This window comes from Spea bombifrons, chromosome 3 (assembly GCF_027358695.1).
Source record: "Spea bombifrons isolate aSpeBom1 chromosome 3, aSpeBom1.2.pri, whole genome shotgun sequence".
Lineage (NCBI taxonomy): Eukaryota > Metazoa > Chordata > Amphibia > Anura > Pelobatidae > Spea > Spea bombifrons.
The window spans coordinates 55,038,763-55,063,486 of record NC_071089.1 but is presented as its reverse complement, the minus strand read 5'-3'; the positions used below and the strand labels follow the sequence as shown (position 1 = coordinate 55,063,486).

Genomic DNA, 24,724 nt, shown 5'->3' with positions numbered 1-24,724 from the left:
AAACAATCTTTCTTACTTTCTTTTTTTTTTCTCTCTCCCTTTCTGCATTATTCTCGCTGTTATTTCATGTTTTATCTGTAGTGGTAGATGTGCTGTCTTTTGCATTGTCTTTAGTGTCCTGTTTTGGGTAAAGCCCTAATTGTTTCTTGAAGCATGCCTTGCCTGGAAGTAGTAATCCGTAGTATCTGAATGCCCTCTGTCCTTTCCTCAATCTTTCTCTGTTCCATCCTTGAAGGTTTGTCTTAAGCTTAGGCTTTTATACTCCAAAATGTAACTAACATTTCTGTAGTGTTGAAGAATTTGATGGTTCCATCAATTTGGGTTGAAGCATTAATAAAATGTACTTATTGCAATTATATTCCCATAGATTTTACGTATGTAAAGGATTAGCCCTGCACTGAGGGCAGTTAAATTACCACTTGGACTTGGTTAATAAGACGTTAACTGGATCCTCTAGATTGATTTTGAGTTTAGATTGAATTGGGATTTTCTCACTATATCATTCATATACCCCTAACAGTGTCACACAGCTGTTGTTATTTTTTATTTAATTTTTTTATTATGGGTTAATTTTAAAGTTCGGCGGCTCTATCCACAAAAAAATGTACCGTCTAGATAAACTTTCCTACCTGTATGATTCTGATTAGAAAATGTTCACTTCTACTTGCAAATATGACAGATGAGCATTAGTAATTATGGGGCCAGCATGTGTTTGAGCCCAAACTTTGGGTCTGCCAATAAGGGAAGGTAAAGCAGAGTGGGAAAAGCAACTGGCTAAAATAAATCTGTATCAGTGTGTTCTCTTGCATGCATGAATGTATATCTCCTTAGGCCTAGATGTGAGCCAGGTTCAGGTTATGCTTCGGCTTGTGCTGTGTTATGGCTAGCTCAAGTACCTCTAGGGAAAAATGCAGAGCAACATTTTATAAATACCTATTTTTCTGAAAGCTTCTACAGTAATAATACTAAATGATTTGCTTTTCATAAGAATTCTCGTTTAAAGTGTTTTTATATATCCATTTACATTTTAATTTACTCCAATTGACAGACCTAAGATAAACTAGTAAACTTGGTAAAGAGAACCCTGCTCACAAGTTGACAGTATAGAGGGTACATATGTAAATGATTTACTAATTAAATTGGAGATATTGTGCTTTGGTAAGGTAGGTTCATACCTGGAAACTCACCAGTTGTCCCAGAGGCTGTAGGTCATCTGTGTCACCTACCTATTTTTTTGAATGCGTTTACAAGTAACCAAAAATCACAAACAAAAACTATGAAGCAATGCAAAGGCTTACCAGAATAATGAAACAAAAGCTGCAAGAATATATGCAGCTATTATAAAAGATTTACAAAGTGCTAAGATGTTTGGAATGTTGCATCAGTTAATTGTTAGAGCAAAAAGGTTCAGAAATGTTCATTCAAATGGAAAATCTGATACCGATATGCAAACAATTTTTTTTTCTTGAGACCATACTCTACTAGACAAGTTACTGATAGTTTGATTATTGTTATGATCTAGCTTTCTAATTCAGACCTCTGATTTTATATGAGTTAAAGATAATTTAATTTTGGATCAGGTATATGTATAAGGTATTGTGACTCTTACCTTCTTATGTTGCATATAGGGTTGTAGCTGTGCTGATATCAAACTTACATATATATAGCCTCCAGACAACAAAAATGACACTTTTAACTGCCTTAATTAGAATTTATTAACCAGAAAAAAAAATGAATATTACTCCTCGTATGAATTGGTAATAATAAATTGATATAATATGGAACTCACAGCATCTGTAGATTCAGTTGGCTGTTTCTATACTGGAAAAATATTTTTTGTTATAAATAAACCGCCAATTAGTTAAACATATGGTGCATACCTGGCGGAAATCGGGCCATTTGACACACACAGACCCTTTTTATAATGAGTTAAATACATTTTGGGGGGGGAGGTGTTGAACATTTTTACGTACTTCTGAGCAATTTCCCTAGTGAGTGATATTTTGAAGAAATGTTTTTATTAAGCAAGAACTAGAATGTAATGGAAGTAAACTAAAACAGACTAGTTGTAAAGAAAGAAAGCGAATATACATATGTATTGCTATGGGGTCGTTTTTCATGGAATACAAGGAAATTTCTGGCTGTGATAAAGGCAAGGATCAATTAGCATTTAAAACATGGATTAGCTAACATAACACGCCAAGAGGAGTGATGGTTGCAGATATAGGGCCTCATTAGGCATATAAAGATATTCCATTAAAATCAGCCTTTCCCAGATACAATATTCAATTAAAACACATTAACAATGTCCTGACCATATTTCTGATCCATTTGATGTTAATGAACCAAATTTTGCCCCCCCCCCAAAAAGGACATTTTAAGTGACCCTAAACTTTTAAGTGGTGGTATATGTATGTGTGTATGTATGTGTGTTTGTTTATATATATGTATATATATATATATATATATATATATATATATGTATATATATATATATATATATATATATGTATATAATAACGTAATTTGTAACGTGTTAAATTCAGTCTGTAATGAGCTTTTTCTTTAGACTTTTTCCCAGTCATTTTTGTTTGTTTTTCGTCCCATTTTTTTCCGTAAGCAAAAACTATTTAAGTGGAAAACAAAGGTCTTCCCCATGTTACTAAAAGAAAGCAATGATTAGTTACAGGATGAGGAACGCAGGCGGCAGCAGCAGTTGGAAGAGATCCGCAAGCGAGAAGCTGAGGATAGAGTCCGACAAGAAGAGGAGCGTCGACGTCAGGAGGAGGAGCGGGTAAAACGAGAGGCAGAAGATAAGGTTGGTTTCAAGCTTCATGTACAACTATACATCTATTTTAATTGAGAAACACTTGTATGTTTCATTAAAAAAAATCAAGAAGAACTAGATTTGATGGTGTGAGAGAAGCCTCTCATACATAAATGTTTGATCTAAATACCCTTCTTTTAATTGGAAATTGTGGCTTGAAATAGGGCTCAACACTACTTTGTGTTTAATGTTTGTAAAAACCATCAAACATTCTTATTTTCTTCCTGGATTGCTCTTCATTTCAATGTTTTTTCCCCCCCAAAGACAGTTGAATTATATGTTCTTTATATGGCAAGGTAGATTTAGTTATTTCTGTCTCTTTTTTTGTCAAAACTTGTTTAGGATCTCTAGCTTCCCACTTCATCATCATGTTTAATGCTACCTGTTTTACAGACTTTTACCCTAAATCCGTCATCCTCATGTCAAGTTCCTTTTAGGAGGAGAATGCAAGTCTAACAATGTGTTGTTTTGTTACTTTTGCCTAATGTTTTAAGTTTTTTTCTGGAGAAGTATGGATGGCTATCCCATAAGTGTGGCGTTTGTGCATAAACACTGTTTATGATATATATGATAAATGTGTCAAGTGCATTCAAAAGTAGGATTTTGCTACAAGAGTTTGCTGGCAGATTCCTCAGTAAAATGTCATGTTATAGTAATGAACATTGTATACGTTATGTGACATCAGACCAAATGATTTCATAAAACTTTTCTTACAAATGTCAAATACTGGTGTTTTCTAAACTTGGCGACACAGATGACCCAATCGGAATAAATCATATTAGAACACTGACAGTAGTGATGGAAAGTACCAATCAAGAAACCAGTGCTTGACTGGTTTGTGCCGGTCTTCCAACTTAATTATTTAATGGAGACAAGTTTTTTTTTTTAAAGGCAAATTCAACTCACAGTAACAGAAAATGTAGTATCTCCTGCCCTGACAGATGTTTGATATAATTGGGTGGTCATACATGTGGTAGGATTAAGATATATTGCAAAACTGTGATAATATGCGTGTGTGGCCACTTCAAATTAAGTGGGCAATAGACACTGCTAACCACACACAGTGCAACATGCCATTTGGAGCAGTGTAAATCGCATCACCATAGACTTCTGGTGCAGCAGAAGAACATTCGTGGAACAATGAATCACCCTTCACATCTGGCAGTGTGATGGACAACTCTGGCTTTGGTGGATGCCAAAGGAACACTACCTTTCTGATGTCACTGGGAAACTGGTCAGGATTGAAGGAGTAATGGATGGTTTCAGTCTTCCAGAGATTTGAGACTGGGATGAGGTTCACCTTCCATGAAGACAATGACCCTAAACATACTACTAAAGCAGCACTTGGGTCGTTTAAGGGGAAGCTTTTAAATGTCTTGTAATGGCCTAGTCAAAGCTCAGACCTAAATACGATTGAGAATCTGTGGTATGATTTAAAGATTGCTTTAAACCACCTTAAAGAGCTGAAGCAGTTTTGTCCTAAAGAGTGGGCAAAATCACAATGGCTAGATGTGCCAAACTTAGAGACCTACCCCAAGGTGGCCCTACAAAGTATTTACTTGGGGGGGGCAGTTATGCATGCTCAAGTTTTACAATAAAAAAATATTTTGGATATTGTGTAAATGAAATGATGCAAACCTCCAACAAATCCATTTTAATTCCAGGTTGTAATGCAAGAAAATAGGAAAAATGCAAAAGTGGTTGGGAGACTTTTGCATAGCACTGTAGGTGAAAATATTGAGGCAGTATCTGTCAGCCATGTGCTATCTTTTGTGTGCAAGCATTCATGTGACCCATGTTCATCATTTTCTAGTGGATGTTTTTCATTTTTTTTTAATTTTCTTTTCCTCATTTGTTAAATGTTATTTTTTTTTCTGTTTGGCTGGCAGAGGAGGCAGGAAGAGGAATATTACAACCGCTTGGAAGCAGAAAGACGCAGGCAACATGAGGAGGCAGAACGGAGATTACTAGAGCCTGAAGAGCCTGGTCTGTACAGACCTCCACTCCCACGGGAATATGAGCTCCCACTCCCATCCCTTCCATCTAACGCTCCTCCTCCCCCACCTCAGAGAAACACTTCTTACCTCAAAACACAAGCCCTCTCCCCTGACACTGTTTACACTGCCAAGTTTGTTGCATACACTGATGATGAGGAAGACACAAATCTAGCAGGTCAGGATAAGTACTCCAGCACGAGAAAGTCATATGGTGACCTCCTTCCACCTGCCCATAAGCCACAGCTGCCTGCTGCACGCCAGCCTCGTCCTGTTTCAGATGGCATCTTTCTTTCCAACTCATTCCAGCCGCCTTCTGCCAATGCCAACAGTACTGGTCCCAAAACAGGCCAGGCCCCTCCCATATCTAATAAACCAGGGTACCTCCAACACAGCCACTCAAAAGGTACAGTTTAAAATGTGTGTTTCAATAGTCCACAATCTATATCTTACCCTTTAATCTGTGTTGATTTATAGATTTTAGACTTTCTTCTAATATGTGATTTCTTCTTTCTGATGTTATTTAGTCGATCCTAAATATCCAAATTATTTCCCTCTTTTAAGTCCTGTTGTCAGCACAGATATCTTTCTGTTCAAATCAATCAGTAATGATTCTTTTTAAAATATACCTCTTTTCACACCACTCAATCATTTTTGCATTTTTTTCCTACAATCAGTAAGTTCACATCAATAAATGAAAGTACTGTTGGTTTTGGCTTTCATGCTTTGCTTCTGCACATTTTCATTTAAGTTTTCTGTATGCTTATAGCATGTTTCTTTTACCATCCATTATTTATTCATATACCGCTGAAATAGAAGAATCAACGCTAAAATAGAAAAGCCTTTCATCACGTTATATAAACTATAAAAGGTAGCGTGACTGTGCTTTACAGTACAGATAATGAACTGTTTGAGAATGTCCAATGGTGGATCTAACTGAATGGTCCTTCTGAACTAGTTGTTAGCATCATATTTTGGTCACCCTCTAGACGTGCATCTTTTATATTAGTGTGATGGACTGAATCTTCATTAAAATACCATTGGTAATGCTGATTTTGATGAAACCAAAGTAGGGGTTATGTATATAACCATAAGAACATTCCATTGGTTGCTATTTGTTTCATTTAATACTACCCCTTACAGTATAAGGGCCTATCGTATTTATGCACCAAGGCCATGTGTCTTTGGCAGTATTTTTCGTTAGTAAGGCTTGAGCAGTCCGCAACATTCAATCTCGCAAAAAATAATAGTTTAGCATGTCCACGTTTTTCTGAAGTGAAACACATTTTACTTCTCTGTGTAGCTGTACTGAGATTGATGCACAGTTCTAAAATGTAATACTAGCACTTGCCTATAGTTAATCTGCTTTGCTTTTTTATATATAGTTGAGTCAGTAGTAATTCTCACCTAGCCTTTGGCGAGGTTAATACGGGTAAAGAATCCCTGCGATTGCAGTTAGGCGAGGAGAGAGTAACTACCTGTGGGTTTGTCCTGTCTATATTATATGTAAAAAGGTAGCCCTGTGTGTAGGACTTCTAGAAGATGAATTTAATCTGATCTATCGCAGCTTAAACAGATGTGCATTGTGCTTACTCACTGATTAAATGGGTGATAATTTCATTCATATCTAATTACAAAATGCTATTTAAATGTTTGTTTTTATCAATATGTATTAAGTAATTGACCACATATTGTGGACCCTTTTTTTTATCCTCTTTGCGAACAAAGACCTGCTAAGGAACAGATAGTTGATGTTATGTCCTGATATGTAAAACCATAGAATTCAAAGAGGGTGTACTTTCTTCTTCAGGCGGCTGTACAATTGGTATAATAATGTGTGTCGATTCCTTTCATTTAAAAGCAAGGGTACCAACAGGTACCTCCCCATTTGCTAAAGTGGAACTAAAACCCTAAACCCAGCAGTCCTTAAAAGAACTAACCACAGAAGTGTAATTATCAAACTTGCACATAAATAACATGCAGGGCAGTCCAGCCTTCGCTCTGGTACCAACAAAAGATGGACTGGCAACTTATTTAGCATTATTCTGAATGTAGTTTTGCGTGCATTCTGTGAAATGTAGTGATATAGTCTTTGCAGAACTAATACACTTTATGATCTATCCTACACATATCCTGCTAACAATTTGTATTCAGTCTAAATAGATACATTTCCGTGTTCTGTGGGTTAATAGGACAACTACTGAAAATGCTGTTATTTTAATATAAGGGGTTCTTTTCACCTCCCTTCCATTCTGGTGCGCTTTTGAATTTGTCCTTTCTATAATGGAATTTGATCAGTCATATTCAGATCTTTTTAGAATGTCTTTAAACAAACTAAAGTGTATTGAACAGGGCCCTCCTTACCTGTTGTTCCTGTAAGTGAAGTTATGTTATATACTACTTTTATGTCCTCTTTACCCTTTGTACAATGCTGAGGAAAATGATGGCGCTGTATAAAACAATAATTATATTGGAGCAAGATTTTGCTTCTCTTAGTGCATGCAGTAAATAACACTGGGGCTTTGCTAAGCCACCTTTTCAGCCAGCCACTGAGCAAATTAATGATATTGAGAGATGGATTCACATTGGAGAAACGTTGTTAGTTTTGGCCTTTTTCGGTTTCTTAAAATTAGGCAAATAAGTTAACCACAGCTCTCCAGAGACTCTTAAGTGAATCAAGCTCCTTTGGCCAGACATATTATGAACACTTAAGGACAATAATTGTTGCTTGTTAAACCAAAATATCACTTCTGACCAAGGTATGTATTCTCGAGATTAGTCTGTGAGTTAAGACTGTTAAAGATTAGAAAAACACCATACTTTAAAATGACAGCATTTTCCACTTTCAAAAAAAATCTTACAGAAACCCTCATGTAATTTTGAAGGTTAATACCTTATGTGTGGGTGATGATATTTTCAAATATCTATCCTTTTTATTTTAATGTTATCCACTTATTTTTGGCAGGTGTGTACACTTCTCAGTGTGCAATAAGACGTTCTCGCTTTGTGGACATTCTATTTATTGAAGAATAAGTCCTAAGGGCGTTGGAAATAATATGTAAATTTTTTCATAATTATTGAGGTATTTTTTTTCTTACCTTTCTTCTGAACCACTTTTGTTATCAGGACCAAACTCTTACACTGGATCAACAGGTACAATAGCTGGAAGCAATGAAGTTTATAAAGATACCCGAGACAAACGATTGAAAAGGTAAAAATTAACCCCTTTGACATGGATGTTTAAAAGTTTTTTTGCGGTGCTCAGGTTTAGCTGTAGTTTCCTTCTCTCTCGTTTACTGTACCCACACAAATTATATATTGTTTTTTTGGGACAGGAAGGGCTTTCTTTTGATACCATATTTTGATGGTATCCAATTTACTGGGAAAAAAAAAAAAAAACACGTGCTGAAAAATTTGAAAAAAGCACCTTTAAAAATCTTTTACTCATCTATAAAAGCTAAGGAAAAACCTCCTAAATAGATTAATATATGTCCTTTGTTTAATCCAATGTGTTTTTTTTATTTTATTTAGTTATAGGGCAATAAGTACAAGTCACATAGTGCTATTTCAAAACCATTTTTTTACAGAACTGATCATTCTGACCCAGTGTCCTATTTGGGACATAATTTAAGCTGGTCAATTCAATTTACTCCCATCACATCATATATGTTTGAAAACTAGACACCCCAGGGTATTTCCAATGCTGGAATTTTAACTCTTTCTACTACCAGCCTTTGTCAAACTAGTGGTCATTGTTTTATTTTATTTTCAACACACATTGTAATTCAGGTATGAATTTACGGCTCCTGTTATGTGTCACTGTCATACAACACCCAATATGTCATTATGTGATCAGCAACAACTCCTGAGTACACTGATACCACCCATGCATGGGTTTTATTGGTGGTTTGGGGTTAAAACGGCCACATTTGGGATATGCATTATTCAGTTTTCCAACTTGAAATTCTGGCACCTACATTTTTTTGGGTGTTGCCTTAATGTCGGGGCATTTCAGCAACACAAGCTGAGTGTAGAAAGCAATCATTAATTCCTTTCTACGCTTGTTTAACCCCATGATGTGCCAGTCATGTCAGTTGTTAACGGGATGTGTTTCCGTTCTGTTCCTGGCACATCAGTTGCCGTTAAGGGTTCAACTATACTCTGTTTAAAATTCATAACTTAAGTGCACCTAAATAAGCATTTGCTGGATTAACTGGAAGTAAATAATGCAGTTTCTTCAACCTTAAATTTAGACTTGCATGAAATAGTTTTGTCAAGACTATATATACATTTATAGTCGGCAAAGTAAATTGCTAGTAAACCAAAGGACTTGTAGGTCTTGTTACGCAAGTATGTTAAAACCAAATGAAAGTAATTTATGTCCTTCCACTGGACACTAGTATATTATATATTAAGTGCAATACACACTTGAAACAAAGTTAATGTAAATAGTTGCTGAATAATAATTGGGGTTTTTCATACTGTCACCCGAACATCATATTGAATGACGTGTCCACTTTTTAAGTATCCTACAATAAGAAACATCTAGGTATGTTTTTTCCATATAGAGAATGTTATATATAGTATATATTTGTCATTCTGTTCTTTTTCTTTCCACCCCACACAGTCAAGATGGAGATAATGGCACAACAGCCGGTGCTCCTGAGAGCCTAACATTTAAGGAGAGACAGCGACTCTTCTCCCAGGGTCAAGATGTGTCTAATAAAGTCAAGGCTTCAAGGAAGCTAATGGAACTGGAAAATGAGTTAAACACAAAGTGAACCTGGAGACTGACTGTTAAGGCACCTTATCCTAATCAGAAATACACAGAACTCTAACTTAAGGGACATATGTTGGGCAAATGTGTAAAGGGAGGAATATATCTATTTTTTTTTTGTAAAGAGTGATCATTTATTCTTAGACTGTTAATTCATAATAGAAGTTGCAATAGAAAAAAGTGTGATTTGCTTCCTTCACATAATTTGTTTGGTTTGTTACACTGAAGCACTATGAAACATGGTTTTGATGGGGATAAACCACATGAAAATAGGCATGGGGAACCAATTGGTTTGTATATTTAAAAGCATTTTTGGAATGCTTTCATTAATTGAAATGAGCAGTGACAAACTGCTCAGACTTAAATCCTCCTTAAATAGCAAAATATCTATGGGTATAAATCCTATGCAGAAAGTTGTAAGATTTTCAATCTCAGTTTAAAATGTATAATATTTGATTGCACATTGGAACAAAATGTTTTCTATTTTTGCCTTTTTTTTTTTTGCCATATCTCTGATATAAGTCTAAAACAATCTTTTCGCTAGAACTCCTTGTGCTTTTGAAAGCAAAATGAAAATAACACCTGTTCTGTATAGTCTCTGCCACATAACTGCATCTCAAGCGTTTCAGAGCGTATACTGGTTTTGTAAAATAAAAGCTGATTTTATAAATGACAAATATCTGTAGCCTTCTTGAGATCATCCTTTAACTCGGATGCATTTTTTTTCCTTTAATTAGTTTAAAGAATGGATACATAAAGTGTGCTTTTTCTTTTAAATGTTAGTCTTACAATTTAGAATTTCATCATCTGTATTTTCAACTGAGAGGCGTACAAAAAAAAATTCTGCTTCCTTTATTAAGTATAAATGCACACGATTAAAACTGAGCCATAAAGCAGTATGGATATTTAAGAGGTTACTGAAAATGCTATTTAAGTTCTGACTGTTAGGAAAAATTACATAATGGAGAGATTTGGACTTAGGGTGGACCACTACAGAAAAAAAGATGATTTAATGGTTGTTCATATTCGGTTCATGTAAAAGTATCCTTTGTGAAATACATTTTGCTTTAGCTTAGCACTATATAGAAGGCAATGGAGTCTCCAAGAAGAGCTCATATATATTGCTTTTATTGAAGAATAGTGTAATTGGTAAAGTGGATTGGGCTGGATTCAGTACCAAAGATAAATATATCTTATTAACTGGGATAAAATGTGTCAGTATTTCTATAACTATTTTTTAAAGTTGCATCCTAAGCAGTTGCTATTGAATTCCACACATGTAGTTAACTTTTATTTTTATTTTTTTTCCTCTTGTCATAAATTTAAAGGGTTAGCTGGCTAAAATTTAAATGATGTTTTCCAGTGGTATTTGAAACTTTAATTTGTTTTACCTGTACTATTCAAGAACTACCAAGGTTAATTTGCTTTTCTGTTAACTCCTTATATTTAAAATTGAAGTCGGCATCCAAAAAACCTTTGTGTCATAGCATTTATCAGAATTTTTTTTTTAGTTAAGTCTATAGAGAAAAGCTAGTGTTGAACTTTAAAAGATTCCAATTATACATTTTGTTATAGAATTTGACAATAAAGTGTTTTTGAAGTGTAAATTCTGTTGATCAGAGTCTTAATGTTATACACATCTTGTATATTGTATCATATTATAAAGGACTAGATACTTTCATTTTTTTCTGTAAATGAAATGTGAATCTAGCCCATCCTACTTCGACTACCTGAAAAATATTAGCAGACGTATTATATTTCCACGTTATTGCATTGCATTGAAACTTCAAAATAACATGGTTTTCATTGATACAGCATACTGTTGCTGCTACAAATGTCTAGTAGGAAAACAAAAACTATAAATAATTCTCCCATAATGTTTCCATATGGCCTTTTCCTTAATTTACATTCAATGCTTTTTCATAATTGTGCATTGTTATTGAAAACACTATAACTGCTGTAATTTTGAATTTCTACTGTATTTCACTTGTAACCTATTTTTAATAAAGTTTGTATGTATTTCATGTCATGTTTTGTATTTTTACCATTCCTCTGTAAATGTAAACATGATTTCATATGAAAACATAATGTGATGCAGACCTGTACTCAGGATGAGTAGCTCCACCATGTAGTTCTTTCTTGCAGAGAATTCCCAGTAATAATAGTTCTCATTCACCTAGTCACTTGCAGAGACACGGTGTAGGGTGAGAAAACCAGACTCTCTTTATTGAAAAGGATAAAGGTGTTTGCACACATCGAACCAGGTGAAATACAAAAGCTTCCACTCCCCTTGTCCTGCCCAGGGAAAACATTCCAGCTGTCTGCCTGACGCCTTCCCCCCTGGCGCCCTGCTTTCAAATGCCCGGATGTGCAGGAAACAGGGTGCCCTGGATTGCCTACCTCATCCCAAAATATATAGATTAGAGGCTGTAACGGGAACCAGGGTGACCACTCTATCCCTGGCCGTCGTTACCCTCTTCATCTTGCTAGTACATGGTTAAAAGATGGGTAGCAGTCTGGTCCTCTGAGTAAATATGCTCCCCTGGGAAAAATCTCTATACCACCAAACACCAGTCCAGAAGTGAGACAGGGAACAAATTTATAACACTCAAAGACAAACTAGGTTGCCAATGGCACTAAGGGATATACTAGGAAAGGGACCAGTGAGGGTGGATTATGGAGAGTGACTACTACACCTCTGACTTGTAATTTAGATACTCTGAAGGAATGTACACAGGAGGCTTGATTAACCCCTCAGGTCCTGTGGCTGCATCATGCTTTCTTACAAAGGCTTTATGAGGGAGTGACAGCCGCTCAAATTTTTAGCGGATTCGCCACTCGAGAGTTCTAGGGAAGTCGTGCTATCCTCTGTTGCTGTGTCTTGCGATTCTCGATGCCGCCAGCAGGTGGAGCGGGAGTTACAAGGATTAAGGATACGGCCAGAATGGCAACAAACCCAAGGGAAGGATTGACTAGCTTGAAGGTGAACATGTCTAGAACGTCTACACTTTCCAGGAAAATTAGATTAGTCTGGCCAATAGATTATCAGGCAGGGGCAGCAGGAAACACAGGGCAGTGATTACAGTCCTTTGGGGGAGGGGCTGTAAGCCTTTCCAGTGTCCATTGTCTGTGGGGAGGAGGCTGGCCATAAGGGCCCCTCCAGGAGCTCCAGTGAATAGATACTATTTTTATATCGGTCCCTACTATGTTGTGATCATTATTCCTATTGAATATGTTTCTGCTTCAACTTTCTAGCAATACATTATTTGTTTATACAGCTTAAACATTTTAACATATTACATCTATTTGTGATAAATAGGGGACAGTTAATTAGGAGCTATCACTCCCACTCCCTTATCCAATTACACACCTGTTTCATCTTTACTACCCAAATGCTTTTATTTGTTTTTTGTTTATAAAGGTTGTGTATTTGGTTATAGAGCAGGCTGCTTATGATTAAGCACTTCCAAGTGCGAAACACGTTAAGCATCTAGCTTGTGTTTCCATTCTGTGCCTGCCTATGTACTTTTGTTTTGATTTTATGGTCTATGGACTCGATTACATTTTGATGCATTTTACATTGGATGCTTCCTCTCTATTCCTTGGTGTAAGCTGGCAACCCATGATCCTTAATAAATAGGAGACAGTGATGATATTTTACAATGACATTAAAATTGAGAATATACAGAGTTCACAATAACATTTGCACACTGGTATAGAAGAGGGAGAGGACCTTCTGGCAAATATAGAATCTATTAGAGGTTTCCATGGTACCTGACATATGAAAAACTTAAATTAACAGAGATAAAGCAAAACTTAAGGTAATGTGTTAATGTTAATTCTGTAAAACCAAGAATGCATTTTTTTTAATAACACTAGTGTACAATATTTAAAACAAAATCTGCAGACCCATGTTTGCAGTATACATAACCTGAAAGAATTGTTTCATGTAAAAAATCTATTTTAGTAAATAGATTAGATAGTACAGAATACGCTTCTATCGGTTGATAAAAAACGTCCATAGTTGAACTGGAATCTCTCCGTTAAATGCCTCTATAATTCGCATCACTGGGTTCAAAAATTCACTACACTGTAGGCACTTGGGGTTCTTGCAGCTCTAGCAGCCCAACAGCATTGTCCTTAAATTTATAGACAGTCATCATAAGAATTTGGATGTAAACAAAAGGTGAGGTATTAGTTACTAGGAAGGTGGGCAAAATCTAACTTTATTTGAGGTAACTCCTGCAGAAAAGAATATTTTGAGTTTTGCAGTGTTCTAGTTAAAGGGGGACTCCGGCTGTTAAATGCACTTTCGTGAATATGATAACTGTGTGGTCCGTTTACATGTTCATGGTGTTGCTTTTGCAAAATCATGGATTTCTGCAGAATCCCTCCATATGCATAAAACCCTTTCCACACACCCAAGGTTTCACACAAAATACTGCAGTCTCCTCCAATTGACTATAGCTCTAGCTCGTTCAACGATGCACAGCCAGCACTCCCATTTAAATCAAGTTGCCGGTCAGTGGGAAGACTGGGCCACAAAGGAGGAGGCCAGCTTCAGATTTTTAGGTTCTACCTACCCTCCTGGTAGCATAGGAGATGGCTCTGCCTAGCTGTATAGGACAGGAAAAAATAAAACCCTCAGAACCCCCCTTAGTGTTTATTGCTGCTCTAAGCGGGGGGAACTCTGTTTCCTGGTCTGCATCCCGCTATGGGAAGCAGGGGAGCGCCTATTCACCTTTGCCCTGGTCAGTCTGTGGGAAGATCGTTCTCCAGGGCTGGGGCAATCCTTCGTTGACAGTACTCACTGACAGCGACACTGCGCGATGAGTCTTTTCTTAGATGAGGGCGTCACCCTACCTTTTGCTTGAAGGACAAGGTAGTTCTTACACTAAACCTCATTGAAATGACACCCTGCTTCTTTGTGTACTATTTTCAAAATGTATTTTACACAAAAAAATGGGTGAAAATTAGACCAATAAGCCTAAAATCTAAGAAAAGTTATAATGGTGACATGGGAACTGACATGATAATAACCTTAATTATTACCTTAATGCATGTGGCACAGGTGCAGTGTGCTAACACCAGATAATGGGCTTTAAGACTCTCCAGGGAATACCAAGCAGTGTTCATGTTTGTTTTATGTTTTAACGTCTCCAATCACGTTAGGTGTTTTTCTTTTATTTTTCATGTATTCGTTTCCAAAAAGGCTTTTCAGCTGTTTTAAATTATTTCATGCTGAACTTGTAATTGGTGTTCAGAGGCTCACACGTTCTATATGAAATATAGCAGATATTCACAATGGATCTAATATAACCATAGCCAGAGGCATTAGAATGCACAATATTTTAATTTGACCTCTTGATTCCAGATTGAATTAATTCATGGTTCCTAGTCACAAGAAAACAAAGTTTTCATTCCATTTGGTTACTGGAGTAAAATTCAGAATGCACTGGGGCAGATTAAGACACATTAACCTGTGTCTGAAAGGAGGTTCTAAGATATTCCAGGGCCTGAACATGATGTGCTTGTGAGTTTGAAAGGGTCTCAAAAAACAAAATTGAACTACAGTCTGCTTGATAACCTGACATGTTTGTTCTGTTTTATAGGGACACTCCATCATATGTACTTTAATGCATATGATAGCTGAGTGCCCCCCCCTTATATCATTTTTTTGCATTCAAATGCATAGAGACATTGAGCTGCTGTTGCAAAATATAATCATCCTGCAAAACGACAGTAGTAGTATTTAAATTATGCTAGCAAATGCTATATAAATGTATAATTTGTGTATTCTGGACAATGATTAATTATCCAAAATCTCTGTTTTACATTTCCTTAACTACTAAAAGTCTTTAACCTGTCTTTACGGTAAGATAATCATCTGCATGTCTTTGTTACTGCTGAGGGCTACATGGAATGTCCATTGTTTCCAGCGTTCTGGGAGTAGGGCTTGCAGATAACAAATATGTACTACAAATTCTACTTAAGGTTTAGGGAAAGTGAGCGATATTCCTCAATGGCAACTTTTTATAAACACGCACACACACAATATTACTTAAACGAACTAGCTGGTATGGTCACTGAGTTTTTAAATTTGTGGAAGTTTGTTTTATTTTATGGTATAAATATGCACCAGTGGTGGAATATCCAGGGGCGCAGGGTTCGTGACTGAGACCGGGCCCTGGAGTTCTGCCAGTCGGGGGTGGGGGGGGTTTGGGGGCGCCCAAGCACATGGAATGCAGCAGCCAGCACAAGCTGCTGTATTCCATCACCTAGGACAGGGGTCAGAAACCCCTGGCATGCGTGCCGCTCATGGCACGCGGGGTACAAATGAGCGGCATGCGGGGCTGCAGACTGTCAAGGCCGGACTGGCCCACCGGGATACCAGGAAATTTCCTGGTGGGCCGGACATCCGGCAGACCAACATTCAAAACAGCTGCTGAGCGGCTGCGAGCGTGATTGAAAGCCGCTTCCTCCAGGGTGCCTAGTGAAATTTAAGAGGCCGGGTGCACACACTGCGCCGCCCAGCGGCCGTGCCTCAGCACTTCGTCCCACATCTTAAAAGGGGTGGGACGAAGAGCTAAGGCACAGCTATTGGGCGGCGAGGTGTGTGCAGGCTGGCCCCTTTAATTTCATGAACGCCGGCCTCCACCCGCTGCCCCCACCAGACACCAGGGAGTCAGAAGAAGTGGTAACTTGGGGGGGTGTTATATGAGGGGCATAAGGCTTTTCTGGAGGCAGAGTGCCCCATGATATTCCTTTTAACCCCCTTTATGCCACTCTGCCTCCAGAAATGTGTTGAGTTATTTTTTAAAGGGAACGGCAAATGTACACTGTTATACAGGCTGTATACTACTTTACATTGTAGCAGAGTGTCATTTCTTCAGTGTTGTCACATGAAAAGATATAATAAACGATTACCGTATTTACTCAAATATAAGACGTTTTTTCAGAGCAAATGCTCTGAAAAATACCCCTCCTCTTATATTCAAGGTCGTTTTATAATCCGACCTCACGTGGAGGTCTGACTATAAGACTGCAGAGGACCTGGATCCTACTCTCTGGCAGCCGGTGGATGTCTGCACGATGGGCCCAGAGAACCTCCGTTGCTACCCGGCACTTCTGCTGGGGCTTCTATGACGCAGCGCTGACGTGAGATGACCTTCTGGTGCTCCATCATAAAAGCCACACCGGAATTATTGGGCAGCAATGGAGGTTGCGCAGACGTTCACTGGCTGCCAGAGAGGATGATCTCTCACAGCGCTGCAGGGGACCTGCCAGACAACCTCTGCTGCTACACAGAACTTCCGCCGGGACTTCTATGATGGAGCGTCGGCATGATATGACTGTCAGGGCCCGGGTAATCAGGTTGGGTAGGAGCCTCATTGCAGGGGATACTTGGGGTTCTGTCTGCAGATGGCGATGCATGTTAAACAAAGGATAAGACAGACAGGCACAAAGCACCACAAGCAGACTTCCAGCTAATGCTATGTATTGTATAATATGGCAGGACAAACAAATACAGGGTAAAAAAGTATCTTAGCAAGAAAAACGTACATATGGCAGGAAGCCCACTTCACAGGGCACAAGGCAGGAACACAGGGGATAGAGTGAGGAGCCGAAATCCCCAGACGCTTCTCCTTTAATCAAGGATAGGATATCTTAACCTGGAGGAACTTCTCAAAGCCACCTTGAAGAGCGACCGCTGGCGACCAGCACTACCGCTTTGCTGGCTGGATACACCATGTACGGATTCCCTGGTCAAAGCGCAGGTTTACTCAATAGCTGGGGCTGGAGAACAGGAACATAGCTGGCAGGGCTGAAGGTAGGATCAGGTACAAAGCAGGATCAGGTACAGGGCCAGAGCAACATGGTCCCATCACTTCAATGCAAAGGCTCTGACTGAAGGGCAGAGCAGGATGAAATAGGCAGGCTCAGTCCAGTCAACAAGGCTTAGCTGGTTGCACTGATTGTGTCTTGGTGCTCCAGAGTGAGAAGGGTTACACCCAGTTAAGCAGAGGCAGCTGGTCTGCTCGTTAACCTACAGGATACTGTGTACACCCAGGAGGCCTCTAGGGTTTGCCGCTGATATGAGATGAAGTCCTGGCTGACAGGGTGTAATCCTGACAATGACCTTCTAGTGCTCAGTCATAGAAGCCCCAGCGGAAGTGCCGGGTACCAGCAAAGGTTGTCTACGCGCATTGCGCAAATGTTCACCGGCTGCCCCCCCTAGATACCACCTAAACATGGGGGCAAGTCTGGGAATGCATTGGTAAATCTGGGGGGGGCAGAGTGGCATGTAGGGGTATAAGGCATATCTGGGGGGAAGTGTGGCATATAGAGGGTATAAGGCGTATCAGGGAGGCCAAGTGGCAAATACAGGGTGGATATCAGGGAAGCAGAGTGGCATATAGGGAGTATAAGGCATAACTGGGGGGGCAGGTTGGCAAATAAAAGGAAATAAAAACAAGAAATGCATTTTTCTCAATCATAGTTTCAATATGAAAAAAATTGTTTACATGTGAATTAATATTTACTAGTAATACTTTTTTTCCTATATGGCAGACTCATATTCAGGGTTTTCTTTTTTTTCTAAATTAATATTCACATTTTGGAAGGGGGTCATACTTCATACGGTACTTCAAGTTATTGCTTCTGTAGGTGGTTCGACAAGCTATTGAATCATAAGGTATAATTGGTTTTTCACACATGGCTTCTTTGTTTTGGCTTTATTTTTGTTGAATAAATCATGACACGGTGTAATATGTCATGCATTGCTGTTCATCCAAGGTTGTATTTATCTAAATTTTGGACTTGCTAATGAACAGATGATTGTTATTATGTCCTGATCTCTAAATGTGCTTAGGCATGCCGGCTCCCTGCCCTGTTTTCCTCCTATTCAAAACTGCTTGGGGCTAACCCAGCTCCCACACAGGTAACTCTACCCACGGAGGGCTAGCCTGCTTATATGCATAGTGAAACCACTCCCCCAGTTATGCTTATAAGTCGGTAGCACACTAAGGGTTAAAACATTTTATTGTTGCTGTATTCCTTTATTTATCACTGGACATATCCAGAAGTCGATCACACACTGCAGCACCAGATCTGCCACTGGAATATCTGTCATGTGTGTCAGATATCAGGAATACCAGGCAGTCGGCGGGCCCATCTTCCTCAGAGGGGCACTGGTAATTTAGGACACCTGTCCACCGCAACCACCCATGGGGTCAGTTTTTCTGTGGCACTTGTCACATTCAGAACTATAGTTCACTGTTCTATGTGTTACTATTCTTGCACATCATCAAGAAAGAGGCACACATTTGTAGATAACCCATCAACACATACCCTGCAGAGGCAACACCACCTAATATTAGATCTATCAAGTAAAACACAGGCATTTGCTCAATGAATAGACATCATACCGTATTTGCTCGATTATAAGACGAGGTTTTTTCCAGAGCAAATGCTCTGAAAAACACCCCTCGTCTTATAATCGGGGTCGTCTTCTCAGACCCCCCAAAAAATGTCTGCTGGGGCCATGCTGCTTACCGGTCGCGAGCAGCGTCTCTTCTGTTAGAAGCAGGAGGACAGGAAGCTTGCAGCGTCCTCACAGAGCTCTATCTCCCCCTCCCTCCTCTGGGGGCGGGGCCAGAGAAGTTGCTCTACAGCCGGTCCCCTGCAGAAGTCTTCGAGTGAGAGATCTGCAGTTCAGGTAAGGGGGTGGGGGAGGGTTTTTGGGTAAGTATGTGTGATTAATGTGTGTTTAATGTGTGAAGTATGTGTGATTAATGGAATGAATGAGTATTTAAATGTGTTTGTGTGTGATAGCATGGATGTGTAAGGGGGGTGGGGGTTGTAGCATGGCATAGGGAGGCTGTAATCCCACTACTATCATCCCCAGGTTCCAGCATGTACTGGCTGCCTTGGCTTGATAGGAGTGTGATTGCTGTTAGCAGTTTGATATATATATATATATATATATATATATATATATATCAAACTGCTAACAGCAATCACACTCCTATCAAGCCAAGGCAGCCAGTACATGCTGGGTTAAAAGGCATATCATGGGGCTGAGTGGCATATAGGGGGTTAAAATGCATTTCTGGACCTCCAGAAATGCATTTTAACCCCCTATATGCCACTCAGCCCCATGATATGCCTATATACCTCCAGAAATGCATTTTAACCCCCTATATGCCACTCAGCCCCATGATATGCCTTTTAACCCCCTACATGCCAGAGTGGCATATAGGGGTATAAGGCATATCATGGGGCAGAGTGGCAAATAGGGGGGTATAAAGCATTTCTGGGGGCAGAGTGGCATAACTGGGGGGGGCAGGTTGGCAAATAAAAGGAAATTTAAAAAATATATTTTTCTCAATCATAGCTTTTATTAAACTTGAAAAAATAATTTACATGAATTAATATTTACTGGTAAAACTTTTTTCCTATAGGGTCGTCTTATATTCAGGCTTTTTGTTTTTTTCCTAAATTAATATTTTGATTTTGGGGGGTCGTCTTATAATCGGGGTCGTCTTATAATCGAGCAAATACGGTATTTTATGAAAACATTATATCAATCTTTATTCGTACAGCCTGTCTCGTTAATAAACTATAAAATCTGTTTCTCTGTAGACCCAATTCATAAACTTTACATTCATTAGTAAATCCATCTTTTGTCATTTTAATCTGTCTTTGTAAAATATATTGCTGGGTTGTCTTATCATAAATATAAGTGCTTTTGTCATAAGGCCAATATTACATGCAAAAATACTCAGTGTCATTATATGTATTTTGATATTTGTGGTTTGTTTGTATATATTGTTCTAGCCTTTATTGTAGTGTTTGATCTTCAGGTTCTATAGCATATCCCTTGATCATCAGGCCTTAACAAAATCTGAGCACCAGGCCTAGGCCATAAATTGAATGAGCAGATAACATCACCAGCGCTGGACTGAAATAGTTGTAAAATGCAGTGGGACATCTGCTCTGAGATGGGTTACCCATGAGTCAACCACATTTTATGAAATATGCAGAAAGTGTCTATATATTGTAAAAGGGTTCAAAATATATATATATTTTTTTTTTTTGAATGCCCAGGTTTTATCATCTTGGTAGATACCAAACATGCCCAGAGAGAGGTGTGCCTGTTAAGATATACAAAAAGGGCTACATTACAACAGTTTCACCCATCATATTTGGTGTCCATATATTCGCGATAATATGAGGAATGTGATTAGGGCACAATGATTGAGGTAGTATCTATATATATGGGTTTTGGATAATAAAGGGGAGAGATGTTATTTTAAACAACTTCATGGAGAACATTATAACCTGAATCTTATACCTCAGTAATTGTATGTAAAGGTTTCTTGTGTTTTTCTCTTATTTTATGGACTGTTTTTCCAGCTTGTAACCGTTGTTCCTGTATTTCATTTCTATTTTCAACAGCATCATGAAACCTTTTTTTCAAATTAAATGTTCAATTATTTAGCTCTAGTCTTTGTTTTCTAATACGAACACACTTCTCTGAAGAAATCATATAGGTCTGATTATTAAGGTGATTGTTTTTTTTTATACTGTTCTATTGTGCTTAGGGGAAGAGATGCCCATTTATAAACTCTTGGTGGTGGCAGCAAATTGTGTACCCAGGTGTAGGAGGGATCTCAGGGGTTAATTTGGTTGTTGCTAGGAAAAGTAACAGGTAACCAGGAATCTGGCATTATTAATCTTTTCACTTCCACATTATCCCCACTATCTCAGCCTGGCCCATAGCGATCGCTTGTGACAAACTGGTGGCAACAGCAAGATATATTTAGCAATTTATAGTGCTTGCTGGATTTTACCTGCAAGGAGATCTTGGCACTAAAAGAAATTCCATACATTTAGGTGTAATTTTCAAATACAGAGCTCAGTGCTAAATTAAAAGTACATACAAAGTTCAAAACAGGTCTACCCTCCCTATTCTTGTTTTTTCTTTTTGTATCTCATATCTTAATAGGGAGGTCTATCCCAAGCAGTCTAATGAGGCCCTGAAATTGAGGTGTCAAGCAAGGGGGATATTTTGCTTCAAATCTTCAGGAGGCCATGCAGATCATGCTTGAACAGCAGGCCACAGAAAGATTGGCAGCAAAATGTGCTACCCCCCTTGCTTGACACCTCAATTCCAGGGCCTCATTAGACTGCTTGGGATATACCTCCCTATTAAGATATGAGATACAAGAATCCCCGGCGGAATCCCCGGCGCAGCTCTCTCTGCCCGCTCTCTCCGGGAGGAAGAAGCAACGCATTCGTTGCTTCTTCCTCCACTGCTCGAATGGCCAAACTTTATGCGTTCCCCGACACAAACGGCGGGGAACCCACATGAGTGATATCACGCCCATGGGCGTGGCGATCACTAGCAGGTGATCTGAGCACTGAGATTAAGTGCTCAGTTATTGTGCCGTTTAGACCCACTTGTCCTTGATTTTCCTTGCTTACTTTCTGTCATGCCATGGCATGAGTAACTGGGGCTTGGCACTGAATGGGTTGCCCTGTCCGTGACAAACTGGTGGCATAGCGGTGGGATAGATAGATATATTGATAGATATATTGATTGATAGATAGATAGATATATAGATATATCTTTTAGAGGTTTTTAGTGCTGACTGGATTTGCCTGAAGCACTAGAAGAAATTGCATACCTTTTTGTGTAATTTCCAAAGACAGAGCTCAGTGCTGATTTAAAAAGACATACAAAGTACAAAACAGTTTCCCCTCCCTACTCTTGTTTTTCTTTCTCTATACCATTTCCGAATATGGAGGCCTATCGCAAACAACCCAAAGAGGCCCTGGAATTGATGTGCCAAGCAAGGGATTTACAAACTTTTGGCAAAAGCAAGGAACAACTTATTGCTGACCTTATGGCGACTGATAGGCACGCTGTCCAGCCAGAGACGGACACCGAAAGCGTGACAGAGCTCCCTACTGCTGCAGGAGCGCTCATTGGAATGCCTAGTGGTTGTACCCCTCAAGGTGCTATGGACGTTTGCACAACGGATTTATTTCGGCAACTAATGGCTTCAAATCCTCGGGAGGCCATGCAGGTGATGATTCAACAGCAAGCTGCAGAAAGAGAAGCTGCGGAAAGGCAGGCAGAAAGAGAAGCGGAGAGACAAGAAAGGATGGCAGAAAGAGAGGCACAAAGGAGACATGAACTGGAAATGGCCAAGCTGCAGTCCACTGTTCAGTCCTCTCTGAACAGTAATGCATCTGATCCCAGTACACGTAGGCTCCGCAAGGATGATTTTCCCTCCCTGGAAGAAGGGACTGATTTGGATGTGTTCCTAAAAAGTTTTGAAAAAGTGTGCAGGCAGCACCAAATACCCTCAGACCAGTGAGACCCCACAACTGAAAGGAAAAGCCTTGGATGTGTTTGTGTCCCTTCCCTCAGAGACTGATAACGATTATGAGGCAATCAAATCTGCCTTGCAAAAAACTTTTAACCTTACTCCTGAGGCTTATAGGAAAAAGTTTAGGAGCATGCAGCAGAGTGCGTCATCCAGCTGCATTCTATATGTTGCACAATTGGAAACCGCGTACAAGCAATGGGTAACTGGAGTACAAGTTACTACCTATGAAGCTGTTAATGACTTAATGGTCCTAGAACAATTCTTACAGACCCGGGGCCCTGATGTACGAGAATGGATTTTAGAAAGAAAGCCGAAAACAGCTAGGGATGCTGCAGAGCTGGCAGATGACTACGCCGACATTCGTGCATCTAGGCGTGGAGTTGTGTCAGCTGGTACTTCCACCTGGAGAGGGGCTACAGTTCCATCATCGTCCACAAGATCAGCAGTGAGGGCTTCACCACCAACTGCCAATGGGGTAAGGGCCATGTCTGGTGAGTCACATGCCCGCCGTTGTTTTCAATGCAACCAGATTGGGCATCTGAGCTTTAATTGCCCCACTAGAAATCCACCCCAACCTGCTCGTGGGGGTGGGAGTGCCCCTGAAGGGACACCATCAGTTTTGCTTGTGGGTGGGCCTGTGGGGAGAAAGGAGGATAACCTGCAGAGTCTAACTGTGGGTGACCGGGTGACCATGGGACTGAGAGATTCTGGAGCTTCATTCACCTTGGTGCGCCCTGAAGTGGTGAATACGGAGGACATAATCCCTGGAAGAACCATGTCCATCAAAGGAATTGGGGGCGTGCGCCCTGCTGTGCCTCTGGCACGTGTGTACCTGGATTGGGGTGCGGGGAAAGGTTTGCGGGAAGTGGGTGTTTCTGAGGATATCCCTGTTAATGTTCTGTTGGGGAATGATTTGGGCCGGATGCTCTGTCACTATGCTCCAGAGGACACTGCTTGCGAGCCAGAAGGGCTGACTGACAGCCCTGCTTCACCTGAAGTTCTGTGTGAAACTTTGGGGGACATTGTGAAATGTGATCACTGGGAGGGAGGGCAGAGCGAATCTGTGCCAGAACCAGGGGTCTCTGAGGTGCCATGTGAGAAGGTGGAGGTTTTGCATCACTGGGAGGGAGGGCAGAGCAAATCTGTGCCAGAACCAGGGGTGTCTGAGGTGCTGTATGAGAATGTGGAGGTTTCGCATCACTGGGAGGGAGGGCAGACCGAATCTGTGCCAGAACCAGGGGTGTCTGAGGTGCCTTGTGAGAATGTGGAGGTTTCACATCACTGGGAGGGAGGGCAGAGCGAATCTGTGCCAGAACCAGGGATGTCTGAGGTGCTTTGTGAAAGTGTGAGAGGACCACCCGATTGTGAAGAAGGGCAGAGAACGAGTGAATGTCTGTCTGTGCCAGAACCAGGAATGTCTGAGGTGCTTTGTGAAAGTGTGAGAGGACCACCCAACTGTGAAGAAGGTCAGAGAGCGAGTGAATGTCTGTCTGTGCCAGAACCCAGAATGTCGGAGGTGGCGTTTGAGAATTTGAAGGTTTCGCATCACTGGGAGGGAGGGCAGAGCGAATCTGTACCAGGGATGTTTGAGGTGCTGTGTGAAGATGTGAGGGGGCCACCTGACTGTGGAGAAGGGCAGAGGGTGAGTGAGTGTTCCTCTGTGTCGGGATTAGCTGGTTCCCAGGGTCCTGTATGTATGCCTCCTTTGAGTGGAACAGGTGGAGTG

General features: G+C 39.9%; 1 protein-coding gene across 16 annotated transcripts in view; it reads left to right on the top strand.

The window, feature by feature from the left end:
* Positions 1 to 10,868, top strand: part of AFDN (afadin, adherens junction formation factor) — an 84,555-nt gene extending 73,687 nt beyond the window's left edge. For 7 of the 16 annotated variants that reach the window (XM_053461208.1, XM_053461206.1, XM_053461203.1 and 4 more), the window contains 4 exons: positions 2,684 to 2,818; positions 4,717 to 5,227; positions 7,948 to 8,032; positions 9,449 to 10,868. In XM_053461208.1, coding sequence (XP_053317183.1) covers positions 2,684 to 2,818; positions 4,717 to 5,227; positions 7,948 to 8,032; positions 9,449 to 9,602 — 885 coding nt within the window. In that variant the 3' untranslated portion in view covers positions 9,603 to 10,868. The remainder of the gene's footprint in view (positions 1 to 2,683; positions 2,819 to 4,716; positions 5,228 to 7,947; positions 8,033 to 9,448) is intronic. The other 9 variants (XM_053461217.1, XM_053461215.1, XM_053461214.1 and 6 more) reach the window with 3 other exon arrangements.
* The last annotated feature ends 13,856 nt before the right edge of the window (positions 10,869 to 24,724 follow it).